At 42.2% G+C, this 18527-nt stretch overlaps 2 protein-coding genes across 4 annotated transcripts in view; one reads left to right on the forward strand and one right to left on the reverse strand.

The window, feature by feature from the left end:
* Window positions 1-10912, reverse strand: part of LOC110495034 (ran-binding protein 10) — a 31544-nt gene extending 20632 nt beyond the window's left edge. For both annotated transcript variants that reach the window (XM_021570394.3, XM_021570386.3), the window contains exon 1: window positions 9824-10912. In XM_021570394.3, coding sequence (XP_021426069.2) covers window positions 9824-10022 — 199 coding nt within the window. In that variant the 5' untranslated portion in view covers window positions 10023-10912. The remainder of the gene's footprint in view (window positions 1-9823) is intronic.
* A 441-nt stretch (window positions 10913-11353) lies between these two features.
* LOC110495070 (nuclear transport factor 2) overlaps window positions 11354-18527 on the forward strand; it is a 28216-nt gene continuing 21042 nt past the window's right edge. For both annotated transcript variants that reach the window (XM_090206408.1, XM_021570419.3), the window contains exons 1-4: window positions 11354-11404; window positions 11516-11583; window positions 16839-16974; window positions 17066-17235. The gene's annotated coding sequence lies outside the window, so the exon portion shown is untranslated. The remainder of the gene's footprint in view (window positions 11405-11515; window positions 11584-16838; window positions 16975-17065; window positions 17236-18527) is intronic.

An 18527-nucleotide genomic window follows, 5' to 3' on the forward strand; every position in this document is an offset into this window, starting at 1 on the left:
GTAATTCTAGAACGCTAGTGGATTTATATTAAGTAGGAAAGTGAAAACAGCATTGTTGACATCAACATTGTTGCATGTGCTGCATTGTGTTTCATCTGCATTGTCAATGCAGCACATGCAACAAGTGTCTTTTGGTCAAGCAACAACAAATGCGCTCCTTGACTGACAGAGTCATCTCCCTCTCCATGCTGCTTTCCACACAGACCTCGCCCCACCTCCTGTCAGTCAAGGAGCGCATTTGTTGTTGCTTGACCACAAGACACTTGTTGCACTTTGCCAGATGATTACATGACCCATCACATTAACCAAGTGTGTCTGATGGGGATTACGACTATCTATTGTATAATAATGCTAAAATATTTGTATCTGGAATTTGTCTTTCAGCATCAGTAGAACACACCGGACTCTCCTCCACCAGTCATACAAGGAGAATTGTCAAATGTCTCCCATCAAAAATAGAGTTGGCCCAAGCAAGCACTTGTTCAGAGTGAGCGGTCGGTCCACCAGAGGATGGTTGCTGACTGCAAGACCACCTGTCAAGAACCTGCAGTTGTCTCTGGGGGCCCCTACTGAACCAGAAAGCAAAGACATCAGGATGCATTACAGCTTTGATTTTGCTCAACAGGTAAGCAATATGTCCTCCTTTATACTGATTAAGGACATAGATGGATAGATACACACATGAAGCAGGCAAATGCCTATGACTGAGCTGTGTAAAGACAGACTGACAGGGGTGAGACAATTAATTTTAATTTATATGAATGTTATTTTGTTGTTTGCAGGTGCACTATCCTTCCGACCCTATGCAGCCAGGTCCCATCTACTTTTAAACGCCTCGCAAGTGTGGCTTGTTTGGTGTCTGCTATGAAGGAACACAAGTCAACTACTTGATTGATGAAGGCATGTCATCCAGCAAAGACAGCAGCACAGTCATTGGGGAAAGTTGAGGAAACACGTGTGGACCTGAATTGTGATAACTGCAGTGGCCAAAACAAGAACAATTTAGTGCGCTGGTATTGTGCCTGGCGGACCAGGCACAAGCTCCGCCACAGTCTGGACTTTCACTTCCTGATCACAGGCCACACCAAGTTAACCTCCAACTGGTGCGTCGGCCTCATCAAGCAGTGCTTCAGAAAGACCAGAGTGAACACTGCTGGTGTTGTGAAGGACAGCACTGTGACGGGGTTAACATCTGGTATGGTAAGGTGCTGGTGGAAAGCTATGGCTGGTAACAACACCTGTACTCCAAGGCCACAGTCACAGATCAAGCAGTACCAGCACTTCATGTGAATATCAGTTTCATTGCATGGTATGAGGTTATTCTTCTTATCTAAAATAGGGAGGAGAATTGATGTTATGCACGGTTGTAGTGTCAATCTTTTTAGTTATTTCCTGTTTTACAGATTTGATGCTCTGTAGCCTGGTGTTGTTGTCGCCAAGGAGCGTACAGACTAAGTCGGGACCACGTTTCAGCTGCTGCGCAACGCTGACATCCTTCCTCCCATAGATGGTCTGCCTGAACAAGCACCACCTGGACTGGACACAGCTAGACAAACTATATTTTTGACAAGATCAGGGAATTTTGCAAGGAAGAGGCTATAGACATCAAATGCCCTACAACAAAGTCAAGGGCAGGACAGAAACAGGCTCTCCGAATAAATATTCCCATGCGTGGTTCGGACGGACCAGTCATCAGCACTATCTGCAGTGCCTCTATTCACATGCCTCTCTCTTAACACAACAAATATTGCTGCTACTATTTATTTATCCCGCTGTTCAGCAACTTTACCACTGATTGTATGCATATACAGTTGAAGTTGGAAGTTAAAAATACACTTATGTTGGGGTCATTAAAAACTCATTTTTTAACCACTTTAAGATAAGTAATTTTTCCAACAATTGTTCACAGACAGATTATTTCACTGTATCACAATTCCAGTTGGTCAGAAGTTTATATACACTAAGTTGACTGTGCCTTTAAACAGCTTGGAAAATTCCAGAAAATTATGTCATGGCTTTAGAAGCTTCTGATTGACTCAAATTACATGATTTGAGTCAATTGGAGGTGTACCTGTGGATGTATTTCAAGGCCTGCCTTCAAACTCAGTGCCTCTTTGCTTGACATCAAGGGAAAATCAAAAGAAATCAGCCAGAACCTCAGAAAACAATTGTAGACCTCCACAAGTCTGGTTCATCCTTGGGAACAACTTCCAAATGCCTGAAGGTACCAAGTTATCTGTACAAACAATAGTACGCAAGTTTCAGCACCATGGGACAACGCAGCCCTCATATCGCTCAGAAAGGAGACGCAATCGGTCTCCTAGAGATGAACGTACTGTGGTGCGAAAAGTGAAAATCAATCCGAGAACAGCAGCAAAGGACCTTGTGAAGATGCTGGAGGAATCAGGTACAAAAGTATCTGTATCCACAGTAAAACAAGTCCTATATCGACATAACCTGAAAGGCCGCTCAGCAAGGAGGAAGCCACTGCTCCAAAACCGCCATAAAAAAGCCAGACTATGGTTTGCAACTACACATGGGGACAAATATCGTACTTTTTGGAAAATGTCCTCTGGTCTGATGAAACTGATGAAAAATAGAACTGTTTGGCCATAATGACCATCGTTATGTTTGGAGGAAAAAGCTGGAGGCTTGCAAGCCGAAGAACACCATCCCAACCATGAAGCACGGTGGTGGCAGCATCATGTTCTGGGGGTACTTTGCTGCAGGAGGCACTGTTGCACTTCACAAAATAGATGGCACCATGAGGAAAGAAAATTATGTGGATATATTGAAGCAACATCTCAAGACATTAGTCAGGAAGTTAAAGCTTGGTAGCAAATGGGTCTTCCAAATGGACAATGATTCCAAGCATACTTCCGAAGTTGTGGCAAAATCTCTGAAGGACAACAAAGACAAGGTATTGGAGTGGCCATCACAAAGCCCTGACCTCAATCCTATAGAAAATTTGTGGACAGAACTGAAAAAGTGTGTGTGAGCAAGGAGGCCTTACAAACCTGACTCAGTTACACCAGCTCTGTCAGGAGGAATGGGCCAAAATTCACCCAACTTATTGTGGGAAGCTTGTGGAAGGGTACCCAAAACGTTTGACCCAAGTTAAACAATTTTAAAGGCAATGCTACCAAATACACTCAATTAGTATGTACATTTCTGACCCACTGGGAATGTGGTGAAATAAATAAAAGCTGAAATCAATCACTCTATTATTCTGACATTTCACATTCTTACAATAAAGTGGTGATCCTAAATGACCTAAGACAGGGAATTTTTACTCTGATTAAATGTCAGGAATTGTGAAAAACTGAGTTCAAATGTATATGGCTAAGGTGTATGAAAACTTCCGACTTCAACTGTAACTACCTCATCTATCACAGGTATCATTGATATTGTTTTTGTACATTCTGTATATTATTTGGTTCTTTCGCTACTGGCATTGACACCTATTTTTTTCCCATTATATTGATACCATCTATTTTTGATATTTCTACTATGCCCGTAACCATTTTGCAGTACCAAATTAGACAAGAGTGTCATCAAATATTTTTATCTGGACACTTTGTTTACCTGGAATGTTTCCTTCTTGTAGGCTACTACTTTTACCAATTAGTCTTAATCTTTACTACACCACTCCCTGTTTAACACATGACTTCACGTGTGAATTCTTAAAGAGATAGGTGGGGCTGGCGTAAGAGGGTGTGAACAACGCTGAATGGGTGTAGACAAATTAGAGCTCTCCAGTAGGTGTACCAAAACATTCGGGGGCTATTTTCTCAAAAGTGGGGATACAAGTTTATCAACTTTCAAAGCAGAATTACTTTCCCATTGCTCCTCACATGCAGTGTATCACGTACCATTTTGTAGCTCTGCGTCTCTGCTTTCATCCAATGTAAAAAACACAATTTCAAATGTTGCTACATAAGACTGAATCAAGGCGGTCAGTCACAGTTGATACGTTTCCTGTTTGTTATAGACAGGCCATGTGTAGCCAATGTGATTTATACAATACTTAATTTTATCCGGATATTTTCTTTGCAGGCTGCAAAGTTTTTATTTGTTGGCTTTATGTAACCTATTTTTTTTTTACATAGTTGGCAATGGCAAAAAGTTACTTTAGGATTGTATCATTTTAATTTAGATAGAATTTTGATTACCCACATGACAATGATTGAGATATGAAGACGTTATTTTAAATTAAATGAAACTGTTTCACGGAAATGTGAAAATATGAAAACCACAACTGGCACGAAGATTGGTAGAAATGGTAAGATAGACCGCTGCGCCAATTGGGAGGCCCTAAAGCACATCATTTGAGTGATAGAGGCGTCGCTACAGATCCAGGTTCGATCACGGGCTGTGTCGCATGGAGACGGCGCACAATTGGCCCAGCGTTGTCTGGGTCAGGCGAGGGTTTGGCCGACTGGAATGTCCTTGTCCCATCATGCTCTAGTGACTCCTTGTGGCGCCGGGCGTATGCACGCTGACTTCGGTCGCCAGCTGTACAGTGTTTCCTCCAACACATTGGTGCGGCTGGCTTCCGGGTTAAGCGAGCAATGTGTCAAGAAGCAGTGCAGCTTGGCGGGGGCGTGTTTCGGGGGACGCATTGCTCTCAACCTTCGCCTCTCCTGAGTCTGTACGGGAGTTGCAGCGATGGGACAAGACCACCTACCACTTGGATATCACAAAATTGGGGAGAAAAAGGTGGTAAAGAATACCCCACAAATATAGCAAATAAATGTTAAGATAAATATGCATTTCACATGAGAAATGTTGCAGACTCCTCGTGTAGCCTATTACTGCAACTTCATGAGAGTAATGGCAGAATCTGCGAAAGCCAGCAGGAGCAGGAAAAGGGTTGGGCCAGGTTTGTGTTTTTTCTTATGGTTATCTAGATCTCAGGTGCCCTCGAGGCATTTGTCTTATTTCATGAAACCATAAGCATCAAGCATCAGACATTCTCAACGAGAAACATTGAAGATCCCGAAGAACACAGTGGCCATCATTTTTAAATGGAAGAAGATTGGAACCACCAAGAGTCTTGCTAAAGCTGGCTACCCGGGGGAGAAGAGCCTTGGTCAGGGAGGTGACCAAGAACCCAATGGTCACCCTGACAGAGCTCCAGAGTTCCTCTGTGGAGATGGGAAAACCTTCCAGAAGGACAACCATCTCTGTAGCACTCCACCAATCAGGCTTTTATGGTAGAGTGGCCAGACAGAAACCATTCCTCAGTAAAAAGCATATGACAGCCCGCTTGGAGTTTGCCAAAAGGCACCTGAAGACTCTTAGACCATAAGAAACAAGATTCTATGGTCTGATGTAACCAAGATTGAACTCTTTGGCCAGCATTCCAAGCATCACGTCTGGATCAAACCTGGCACCATCCCTATGGTGAAGCATGGTGGAGGCAGCATCATGCTGTGGGGATATTTTTCAGCGGCAGGGACAGTCAGGATCGAGGGAAAGATGAACAGAGAAAAGTATAGAGAGATCCTTGATGAAAACCTGCTCCAGAGCCCTCAAGACCTCAGACTGGGGTGAAGGTTTACCTTCCAACAGGAAAACGACCATAAGCACACAGCCAAGACAATGCAGGAGTGGCTTCGGGACAAGTCTCAATGTCATTGAATGGCCCAGCCAGAGCCCGGACATGAACCCGATCGAACATCTCTGGAGAGACCTGAAAATAGCTGTGCAGCGATGCTCCCGTTCCATCTTGACAGAGATTGAGAGGATGTGAGATATTCCCAAAATACAGGTGTGCCCAAGTAGACTCGAGGCTGTAATCACTGCGAAAGGTGCTTCAACAAAGTACTGAGTAAACGGTCTGAATTACTTCTGTAATAGCAATATTTCAGTTATTTTTTTGCAAACATTTCTATAAACATGTTTTTGCTTTGTCATTATGGGGTATTTTGTGTAGATTGATTAGTAAAAATTGATATTTAATAAATTTTTGAATAAGGCTCTAACGTAACAAAATGTAGGAAAAGGGAAGGGGTATGTATACACTGTATGTAAGTGGTACTGTACCTCTCCTCTGTACTGTGTCCCTGTCAGTAAAGCACAGCCATGTTCATGATCATATTGTACAAATCCACTAATCAACCAGTCATGCTTTGCCACAGTCATTATGACTAATAAAGAAGCAGTGTACTTATTATCACCTTTGATTTCATCAGCAACATTAATCACTTCTATTTTCAGCCCTCTCCTTTCTGTAACCAAAGCCCAGCAGGCCCCTCTATGACCGTACAAACAGCCATAATAAATACAACACATGAACACACTTGTGCCTATAAATACCTCCAGCTAACACCACCACCTCAACATACAGCACTCAGAGCTACATAGTCCTGGGAGTGAGACTCTCTCGCTGTCTCTGTCAATCACACACACACAATTATTTAGAGGCCAAATGTTGTTTAACATCCACATAAGCCTAAGTAGTTGATTAACAATGTGTTATTAGAGCATAATGTAGGCATACTCAAATGTTGCTATTAACGTGCACCATTTTATGCTGTGTAAACAACATGTCTGGTTATAGAGCAAATTGTTGACCATATTGTGGGGCGTTCTTACTCCACTGTGTTTTTACTAGTTAGATTTTTTTTTTTTAAACTGCTCATGGATTCTCTCTAAGTCCCCAGTCCAGAGTCAAAGGATCTCCCTCATGGTCAAGTCAGTGGTCAAAACAAGAATGTAGTGCAGTACTACCCACGACAGAAGACAATAAATAGACAAGAAGGAAACAGAAAAAAAACTAAAGAAAATGAGAGGAAAAGCATGAGGGAGAAACATTAGCAAACGCTGCATCACAGCTTCACACAGAGACTGGGGGAAACCAACACACAATCTGGTGATGTCACCTCTGACTGAACATGCATGATTTCAGCCCTCTTCTTCAGACGACAGAAAACCCTCTCTATGGGCAAACATTACAAATCAGCTTAAAGGAATCGCAGGGCATGCTTAAAGTCAGCCATATGTCCTACAGGCTATATAATTACACAATAACACTATACAACCTTTAGGCATAAAATAGAAAACTTGCAGAAATCTATACAGGCTAAATCACACAAAAAAAAGCAAGTACAAAGACCAATAATTTACAATGGGTGACTATGGTACACAAATCCAAATCCTATACCACCACTTCATAAAACACACTGATGAATCAGACAATACTGTAGCTTAGGCTATGTTCAACAGGTAAGCTGATGCCCTTTTCTAAAAAAAACAAAAAAAACAATGATGAGCACAGGACGTAAGATCATCATCAATAGAAATTAGGAAACAACGTTGTAGCTAAAGATGGCCCTCCTTTCATTAACAATTAAGGTCAGGGATAGAGGGCCTACACAACTAAAATGTCAGAGAGGAACAAGGCCTTAAAAATACATGCCAGTTTGAAAAACAAGAATTTTAAATGTCAATAGTCTAGGCTGAAGATAGACATTATTATTACTCAGGCCTAATCATAGGGCCTTATGGGCCAGATGGCAAATGTTTGCATTTAGCCAGGCAGCCCAATTTGGATCATTTTTCCGCTAATTTGTCTTTTGACAAATCAGATCAGCTCTGAAAAAGCTCTGACGTGAAAAGATCTGATGTGATTGGTCAAAATACCAATTAGTGGAACAAAGATCAGAATTGGGCTGCCTGTCTAAACGTAGCCTAACAGGACTATACAAGCCTTAACAGTCTCCACAGCATTGTCTTATGTCAAATTATGCCTGTACTGAGGTTGATGGACAAGGGTCACGTAGGAGCGACACCACCTGACATAAGACAAGGTCTCCTCAGTATAGCTCAGGGCCTTACATGAATCAGTGGAACTTATACTGTGCAGGCCTTGCAGACATGCAACTCTTTAATATCTCTAGGCTTGAGATATAGGCAATCCTGAGATATCTCACACCTCCAGCTCCACCATGTATAATCAACAGTACCAAGGCCAAAAGGGAAACTGGCACACTGGTCAAAATAGCATAAAAAAGAAACAGGAACTGACAACACAGTGGCTTCTGTGATTTTAGAGGGAGTAACAAGCCTATAACTTTAAATGACAGACTAGACCTAATGCTGTATTCATGCTTGCTGACAATTATGATTACTAAATGTAAAAAATATGATCACAAAAAAAGACATCCTCAAAATGTCCCCCATCCGACTGCACTGTAAGTCCCTCAATCGACCAACCATGTAACACAGCCTAAATAACAAACACGCAGCTTTTGAGCCACCATCAACTAATGGGATTATGCAATTATCAGTCACAAATTATCATGAAATCCTTGTCAACCTTCAACTCCAGACAACAATTGACCAAAGCAGTGTACTTAGGCCTGAATCCAGCACTACCACCGCAGCCACCTAATGTTAAGAGAATTGTATAGCTAGCCTATTATTTCTGTAGATTCAAGTGTATGCTTACACTGACCAGGGCCTTGGTCTGTCTATTAATGAGGTGTGATTTTTGTTTTCCTGATCTTGTGTTAAGCACAGACTATGGTCCTATAATGACTCAATCATAGCACTGTTGTGCGATTAGACTTGACAGTTGACTAAACATGTAGCATGTTTCTCTTTCTATGATTACACAACACACATTATAGCATGATGATTTCTAGATGGATAGCTGTCAATTCCTACTTTTGATTTTCTGCAGAACACTTAAATAACTATCTGAACCAATTGTATTTATACACCCGGGCTACTGTCTGCACACCAACAAGTTGTTTGTGGTAATAAAAAAATATATATCGCTAAACTACCTGCATAAATCTCTGTGCAGGTCTTTATACACAACAAATGCGATGAGGTCTCCTCCCATGTCGCAACTGGAAGTGTAGCTGCTGGCTGGGTTGAAATGGTAGAGGATTTTGTTATTTTCAGTACATGAAGATCTCTATGGAATCCTTAGCTGTGCTCAGTAGTTGGATACAGAATGTATAATGATTTAGAATAATAGTCCAGCCACAGAACGACTTCATGAACTGGCAAGCCAACAGAGCACAATGTTTCCCTGTTCTAAATTGGTGCTTATTTTATCACAAAATACAAACACATTCTAACGTATAGTCATGTCAACTGTATGAAGACTTGCTTTTAGCCAGCTAGAACCAGAGGAAGAGACGATAGCAGCTACATAGCTAAGTAAGCTAACGTCAGAGTTCAGTTTTAGCTAGCTAACATTAACGTTAGTAGCTACATTTTATATTGTTAGTTACTCATATATACAAATAAAACAATGGTGCATTTCGATAGTACTAGTTAGCTAATGTTTGCGTGCTATTATTTAGCTAGTTACTGCATTGGCTAACAGCGATGGCGTGCAATTAGCATTGGCTTGGATAACGTTGCTAGCGAACTAGCTGTGCGTCGCTTGTTATTGCTAGGTACCTAGCTACAAATTGTGGCATAGTAGTTAGCTGTCACAATTTATAGTTAGGTTAATATTTCGATTATGATCAAATGTAAGCGGTAGCTAGCCAACTTGTAAAGACACAATTAACTGTAAACAAAGAGACCGTTTGAGTTAAACGTAAGTCAAAGAAACGGATATGCTTGTCATGGTTAGTGAGTTCACTGTCAACCATTTGGGCAATGGGCATTCCGCTCTGCTATTGTGAAACAAAGCAAAGAGGGACCGAGAGGCAGCTCAAACTAGATCAGGGAGATTGTATACACATAATAGCATAGAGACACGACGCTGAACCTCCGGAGAGTCTATCGTAAATAACATATTCGAGACATCTAGGTACTAAATGTTATACCAGTTGTCACTTCTGTATAACTTTACCTTTGTAATGCACCCGCAGATTGTTCTGTGAGAGCCCGATGTAGCTGTATTTATCCTTGGGGCTCCATGATCGGGGTAAGGGGGTCTCATCCTCATTTACGGCCGGGTAGAGCCGCTTCAATCGTTCATTTAGCTCGGCTTCTTGGTAATTAAAAGCAGGATCCCCCAACAGCAGGCTCCCCGCTCCAAGCTCTGCCATCTTCGGCTTGAAATGTTTTATTTTTTATTGTCTTCTACTAGCTATGTCAATGCGTTGATACAGGGGGAGAGTGAGATAGACAGTGGTGTGATATCCCTGACTAACCAACGCTCTCGAGTAGGACTGACAGTGACGTGTGGGTACTGTAGTTGAATACAGGGCTATTCGCTCGAAAGATTTTCAGAATCGACTACAGAAGACCCGCTCCGAACCCCTCTTTGGTCATTTTTTCAGTTTGAGTCCGTGAAAAGGAAGCTAGGAAATGTAGTTTTCGAGTGGTTGTATGCGGTCGTATTTTGTTGACGGTCGGGACCAGGGGCGTATTTATTACGCCGATTATGTTGCAAAGCGTTTCTTAAACGGAAGCAAAGGGAACGGGGAGGGACCTACCTGAATGTGTCCAATAGGAACCCTGTTGCAATTGTTTGGACTAATGATAACACCCCAGGACATATTGAACTCGCAAGTCTTATTATAGAAGATATTTGTGAAATGCAATTCCTCATATTATTTACATTCTGGCATGCATTCATTAAGATTTTGTGTCTCAAATGTTTCTCAAACTAATCCAGATTTTTTAAATGCAATGTTAGTGGATTATGTGTGCCAGTCACAGCCAGTTTGTCTAACGACTCAAACTGAATTATTCCGCTGCTCTGTCGTTTGAATAAGAAACTAACGGACCACTACAACTAGTATTCCAATTCCTAATTGAGCCAGACAAACTGCCAGCTGCATCCATTTCAACTCGAGAGCATTGCTTTTCCCTAGGCTGATTCTGAAATTGGTATGCTTGATAGATGTATTTGAGCAAGATTAGTGTTTGAAAACTCATCAAGGGAGCAGAAAAAAAAAAATTCTAAACTGTTCCCGTTCAAGACATTGACGATGCACTACATTACTAAATCCTGAGCCAAATATTGTTTTACACATTCTCTTTGGCAATGTTCTCCTGTGATACAAAAGTATCTGGAGCGGAATGGGCTACTATTTGGGGTCCTTCCTGGGTCCTTAATTTCCATGGTAACATTGTTGTTAACGTAACAATGCATCCGGGTCCCTGAAGCTAATAGCTAGCCGAATGGAAGAGGGACGACGTGTTATTACAGTAATGTATTCGCTAACTAGCGCCCCTGTTTGCTTCATTTGTCGTCGTTTGAACGGAAAGTGGCCTCTAATTTAGCTTGCTAGCTCACTCAGATAGATACATCGCTAAACTATCTATGATGCTAGCTAATCATAATAATACATGTTTCTAGCTAACTATCTAATTGTAGTAGTTTCCATATCACTTCTCAGACAATCAACAACATGACGCCGAAAAAAGAAATGGGCGGCAAGTGGAGGTCCTGGCTCATCAGTAGAGTCTAGCATCAAACAGAGTAAGATATATAATGTTAGCAGTTAGCTAACGTGATTCTAATATTTTGGATATAGCGATATGGACACATACTAAACTATTCTTTCCCCTCGCTTGCTAATTGTTTTGTAAGGTTTACTCAACCTGGCCTGTCCATGTCTCCACTCAAGTTGTTCAGCAGGGGAGGAGACAGTACTTCAGGTGGAGTATCATATGAAAGACTGTATCATATGAAAGAGTTAAAAGTTGTGGAAGAATTGACTGATACCAATCATGTGCTACAGATGTGGGGAAGTGACGATTCTGGAGCAGCTTGTAGAGGGAGCTGCAGGCTCTTGACCCACTTCTGCCAAAAGTCAAACTTCACGTCCCATCCATCTGCCTTTTAATTTATACATGTTATCCATACATTTTCATGGGTTTGGTACATGGTATTTACATGGTATTTACCTAACTACAATAAGGAATACAGCCTATAACTTGGTTGTCAAGTCACAAAATCTGCCCTCTGTCATATATACTGTACAAGCCGCTACAGTCTTACATACTTTTTTTAATGAAATCACATTTGGTGTGTAGCATTGCAGCATGGAATGTTTGTGATTGTGGCATATAGGCCTATAGTGTTATGGTGAATGTGAGCCTGGACAGCACAACAAGGATGAGTGGAAGTATGAGAGGGGCTTACATATTTCATGCTTATAGGATGTTGGATTTGATCTGACTGCAATGTCTATTTCTGCAGCATACCTATGGGACTAGATCCGTGAGCTAGTGCCCCTCCGTGCTCATCTGGTTCTGGTCTCAGCAATGTGAGAAGGGGACCAAATCACATTTTATTGGTTGCGTACACATTTTTTTGATGTTATCATGGGTGTAGCAAAATGCTTATGTTCTTAGCTCCAACAGTGCAGTAATACCTAACAATGCAAAACAATACACACAAATCCAAAAAATAAAAAGGGAACATTTTAAATATTACAACGAGCAATGTCAGGAATATGTCAGGAGTCCAGAATATAATTATATATGTATATATGATGGTGTGTATAGACATTATGGACAGTACATGAATAGAAAAGGTGTGTACAGCAGTAGTTATATAGGATGAGCTTTGAATAGAACACAGTATATAGAGTGCATTCGGAAATTATTCAAACCCCCTCAATTTTCCCACATTTTGTTATGTTACAGCCTTATTCTAAAATTGATTAAATACATTTGTTTCCTCATCAATCTACACACAATACCCTATAATGACAAAGCAAAAACAGATTTTTTGATAAAATAAAAAACAGAACCTTATTTACATAAGTATTCAGACCCTTTGCTATGAGACTCGAAATTGAGCTCAGGTGCATCCTGTTTCCATTGATTATCCTTGAGATGTTTCTACAATTTGATTAGAGTCCACTTTTGGTAAATTCAATTGATTCAACATGATTTGGAAAGGCACACACCTATCTATATAAGGGTTCCTCAGTTGACAGTGCATGTCAGAGCTAAAACCAAGCCATTAGGTTGAAGGAATTGTCAGTAGACCTCCGAGAGAGGATTGTGTCGGGGCACAAATCGAGGGAAGGGTACCAAAAATGTCAGCAGCATTGAAGTTTCCCAAGAACACAGTGGCCCCCATCATTCTTGAATGGAAGAAGTTTGGAACCACCAAGACTTCCTAGAGCTGGCGGCCCGGCCAAACGGAGCAATCGGAGGAGAAGGGCCTTGGTCAGGGAGCGTGACCAAGAACCCGATGGTCACCCTGACAGAGCTCCAGAGTTCCTCTGTGGAGATGGGAAAACCTTCCAGAAGGACAACCATCTCTGCAGCATTCCACCAATCAGGCCTTTATGGTAGAGTGGCCAGACAGAAGCCACTCCTCAGTAAAAGGCATATGTCAGCCCGCTTGGAGATAGCCAAAAGGCACCGAAAGGACTCTCAGACCATGAGAACAAGATTCTCTGGTCTGATGAAACCAAGATTGAATTCTTTGGCCTGAATGCCAAGCGTTACATCTGGAGGAAACCTGGCACCATCCCTACGGTGAAGCATGGTGGTGGCATCATCATGCTGAGGGGATGTTTTTCCGCGGCAGGAACTTGGAGACTAGTTGGGGTCGATGGAAAGATGTACAGAGAAGCCCTTGATGAAAACCTGCTCCAGACCGCTCAGAACCTAAGACTGGGGTGAATGTTCACCTTCCAACAGGACAACGACCTGAAGCACACAGCCAAGACAATGCAGGAGTGGCTTTGGGACAAGTCTCTGAATGTCCTTGAGTGGCCCAGAAAGAGCCCGGACTTGAACTCGATCGAACATCCATTTGCAAACATTTCTAAAAATCTGTTTTTGCTTTGTCATTATGGGGTATTGTGTGTAGATTGATGAAGGGGAAAAAACAATTTAATCAATTCAAGAATAAGGCTGTAACGTAACACAATGTAGAAAAAGTCAAGGAGTCTGAATACTTAACTGAATGCATTATATATACAAAAGTATGTGGACAATTAGTGCATTTGGCTATTTCAGTCACAAATGTTGCTGACAGGTGTATAAAATCGAGCATCCAGCCATGCAATCATTGGGAGTAGAATGGCCTTACTGAAGAGCTCACTGACTTTCAACGTGGTAGCGTCATAGGGTGCCACTTTTCCAACAAGTTGTTTTGTCAAATGTCTGCCCTGCTAGAGCTGCCCCGGTCAACTGTAAAAGCTTTTATTATGAAGTGGAACCTTCTAGGAGCAACAACGGCTCAGCCGGGAAGTGGTAGGCCACACAGGCTCACAGAACGGGACCGCTGAGTGCTGAAGCGCGTAAAAATCATCTGTCCTTGGTTGCAACACTCACTACCGAGTTCCAAACTGGCCCTGGAATCAACGTCAGCACAATAACTGTTTGTCTGGAGCTTCATGAAATGGGTTTCCATGGATGAGCAGCCGCACAGAAACCTAAGATCACCATGCATAATGTGAAGCGTTGGCTGGAGTGGTGTAAAGCTCACCATCATTGGAGTCTGGAGCAGTGGAAACACGTTCTCTGGAGTGATTAAGAGTGATCACGCTTCACCATCGCAGTCTGACGGACAAATCTGGGTTTGGCGGATGCCAGGAGAATGGTCCCTGCCCCAATGCATAGTGACAACTGTAAAGTTTGGTGGAGGAGGAATAATGGTCTGGGGCTGTTCATGGTTCGGGCTTGGCCCCTTAGTTCCAGTGAAGGAAAATATTAACGCTACATCATACAACGACACTAGGCGATTCTGTGCTTCCAACTTTGTGGCAACAGTTTGGGGAAGGACCTTTCCTGTTTCAGCATGACAATGCCCCTGTGCACAAGCGAGATCCATACAGAAATTGTTTGTTGAGATCGTGTGGAAGAACTTGACTGGCCTGCACAAAGCCCTGACCTTAACCCCATTTAACACTTTTGGGATGAATTGGTACGAGACTGCGAGCCAGGCCTAATCGCCCAACATCAGTGCCCGATCTCACTAATGCTCTTGTCGCTGAATGGAAGAAAGTCCCCGCAGCAATATTCCAACATCTAGTGGGAAGCCTTCCCAGAAGAGTGGAGCCTGTTATAGCAGCAAAAGGGGGACCAACTCCATATTAATGCCCATGATTTTGGAATGAGATGTTCGACGATGTCCACTTACTTTTGATCATGTTGTGTATGAAGTGGGTAAAACAGTATGACAATGACATTATTAAAGTGACCAGTGTTTAATGACTATGTGCATAGGGCAGCAGTCTCTAAGGTGCAGGGTTGAGTATCGGGTGGTAGCCGGCTAGTAACATTGACTGAAGTTCAGGAGAGGGTACTGGGCAGAGGCCGGCTAGTGGTGACTAACAGTCTGATGGCCTGAGTCTCTCTCTTGCACCTGTACTGTGTCTGTCTGCCTTCTGGATGGTAGCAGGGTTATCAGGCCGTGGCTCGAGTGGCTGAGGTCCTTGATGATTTTCTTGGCCTTCTTGATCTTGGATCCTGGGCCTGCGAGAGGAGGAGAGGGCAGAGATCTGAGTGGTATACTGCGAAGCACGCTAGATCTACTCAGGCTTTTACAAATCTAGCCAGCTTCAGTTGGCTTCACATTCCAGATCAGGCTTCATCCGTACTATGATGGTGGATATTGCTCATCTGCCTGCTGCCTTTATGTTGAAACATCAGTCCATGGGCGAGTCAGTGCCACATTTTCATTTGTGCCGAAATGAAAGAAAAGTTATCTTGCAAATTCAGCAGGCTATGGTGTGAAATAGGCATTTAGAAGTGCTGTCTTTATTTTATTAGGCTAGTTCTCATTAATGGGAAAGGGTGGATATTAGTACAACTTAGTCAGTTGTACAACTGAATGCATTCATCTGAAATGTGTCTTCCGCATTTAATCCAACCCCTCTGAATCAGAGAGGTACGGGGGGCTGCCATAATCAACATCCAGGTCTTCGGGCGCCTGGGAAATAGTGGGTTAACTGCCTTGCTCAGGGGCAGAATGACAGATTTGTACCTTGTCAGCTCGGGGATTAGATCCAGCATCCTTTTGGTTACCGGCTCAACACTCTAACCACTAGGCTACCTGCCATCCAACAACTAATGCCGTCTTTGGTGTGCTTATCAATGCACAAGCACCTTTTTCCGCACTCCTATTGCTCCTTCTGAACAGCTTGTTGGGTTGTGGCCAAAGACATATCATCCATAGAATGGGGTTGGAACATCTAACCCTATCAATTTGACTGTTAAACTCATGAGTACACTAGCAATGGATGCCAGTCTTGACTTGAATGGGAACTGCCATATATGGTTTATATGTCTATGGTTGGTTGTGACTGTTTAACTTTCGCAAATTTTAAAATTTGCGAAAGTTAAACTGACAGTTGCAAAAAACATACAGTTTGGAAAGCAAATACTGTTTTAACTAAATGTGTAATGTGATAGTTATTTTAACATAATTTTTCTACACACAAAATAAAACTATTTAATCAGTTTCTCAAATGAAGGGGATGATGACACAATCTTTACGAGAGGGAGGGTATCTGATTTAATTGGTCCTCAATTCGTGTCTCAGGCACTTCATTAAGGATAAATAGAGCAGCCTGGAGCAGGTTAGTTCTGAAGGATTTGTTTGCCATAGAAATATACCTGGGTAAAAGGTGGGCCACTTTCGTGGTACCGGTGATCCCTAATTGAAATCGGAGTTGACCAAAGTTACCTTGCTAAGTCCTCAAACCTGATTTCGTAGTATATGGCTCTGGGGCCTGAAGCAAGAGATCCAACAGCTTCAAATGTTTATTAAAAACATGAGGGAGAAACAAAGTTCCCTGTAGAACCAGGTACAGTGCTTACCAACTAGGGTCAGTCTCAATCACACCATTGCTGCTCTGAAAATACCTCCGAGCAGCACTGTTTCATGTCATCCACGCATGGGCTGAACCCTCCTTCATCGCTCTTTGTCTTGTTCTTCCCAGGTGTGTTGTCTGCAGGAAGACCTCGCCGCTCAGTATCTAATGTACAGAGAGGAATGTGATGCTCGCACGCTGCTCATCACCAACATCAGCAGCATGAGCTATGGACCAGATGAGGAACCAGAGGAAGAGCTGAAAGGTGGTGAAAAAATAATGATTCATCAACTGTCTTGATGGAAGAGAGGTTTGCAGGGTTATGTCAACTCTTAACACCCGTTCCTTTCCATCAGAAGTGGAAATATAGGACCCATTTAAAGAGAAATTAGCTCTGAAGGTGTGTCGAGAGGACCTGACTAAAGCCGAGGTGGAGCTAAATCGATCGCATGCTGAGTATGGAGATGTAATGCCCCGCCGTGACTGGGAGACGCTGGACCATACCCACAAAGAGAACTTGCTCAAGGTACAGTACATTACAGTAAAATATTTTATTCAACCACAGCAGATTCACTTCAATTCGTTTGGAATCTCTATTTGCACCTTTCCCATATGGAGACCCTGCAGAAAAACTGAATATGACACACTGCTTGAGGCGCACAAGCAGGTCACAGCCTCCGGGGAGAACTGAATGGCTTCAGAGAGGCCTGAATGGGAGCAGGTATCACATAGGAAAAACTGCTTTAGGTTTTCAGTATTTTTCCCCTTCCCATTTGTACTATGGTATTGTTGGTAGTAATGCCGAAAGCATTTACAGTGCCTTGCAAAAGTATTCATCCCCCTTGGCGTTTTTCCTATTTTGGTGATTTACAACCTGTAATATAAATTTATTTTTATTTGGATTTCATGTAATGGACATACACAAAATAGTCCAAATAGGTTTAGTGAAATGAAAAAAATAACTTGTTTAAAACTTAAGGCTAGGGGGCACTGTTTTTACATCCGGATGAAAAGTGTGCCCAAAGTAAACTGCCTGCTACTCAGGCCCAGAAGCTAGGATATGCATATAATTAGATTTGGATAGAAAACACTCTGACGTTTCTAAAACTGTTTGAATGATGTCTTGTGAGTATAACAGAACTTATTTGGCAGGCGAAAGCCCAAGGACACTCTCTTTTCAATGGGGTTTCAATGGAAATCTAGAATTCTAAGGCATTTGCTTGCAGTTCCTATCGCTTCCACTAGATGTCAACAGTCTTTAGAAATTTGTTGGTGTTTTTCCTTTGAGAAATGAAGAAGTAGGGCTGTCCAGAATGAGGGTCGAGTGAAGTGTACTGTTGTGGTTGAGGCGCGCGACCTGAAAGCACGCTCCACTTGGTTTTCCTCCGGTATTGAACACAGTTTATTCCGTCTTAAATTTGATTGATTATTTATGTTTAAAAATACCTAAAGTTGGATTAGGAAAGTTGTTTGAAATGTTTGGATCAAGTTTACAGGTAACTAATTAGATAATGTGTAGTCATGTTGCGGGAGTTGGAACCGATGTATTTTCTGAATCATACGCGCCAAATAAATAGACATTTTGGATATATAACGACAGAATTTATCGAACAAAAGGACCATTTGTGATGTTTAATGGACATATTGGAGTGCCAACAGAAGAAGATCTTCAAAGGTAAGGCATGCATTATATGTTATTTCTGACTTTTGTGTTGTGCCTGGCGGGCTGAATTATGATTTTCATGTGTATGTTTGATGGGGTGCCATCCTCAGATAATAACATGGTTTGCTTTCAACGTAAAGCCTTTTTGAAATCTG

This window comes from Oncorhynchus mykiss, chromosome 2, assembly GCF_057628025.1.
Source record: "Oncorhynchus mykiss isolate SJ-2025 chromosome 2, ASM5762802v1, whole genome shotgun sequence".
Taxonomy (NCBI): Eukaryota; Metazoa; Chordata; class Actinopteri; order Salmoniformes; family Salmonidae; genus Oncorhynchus; species Oncorhynchus mykiss.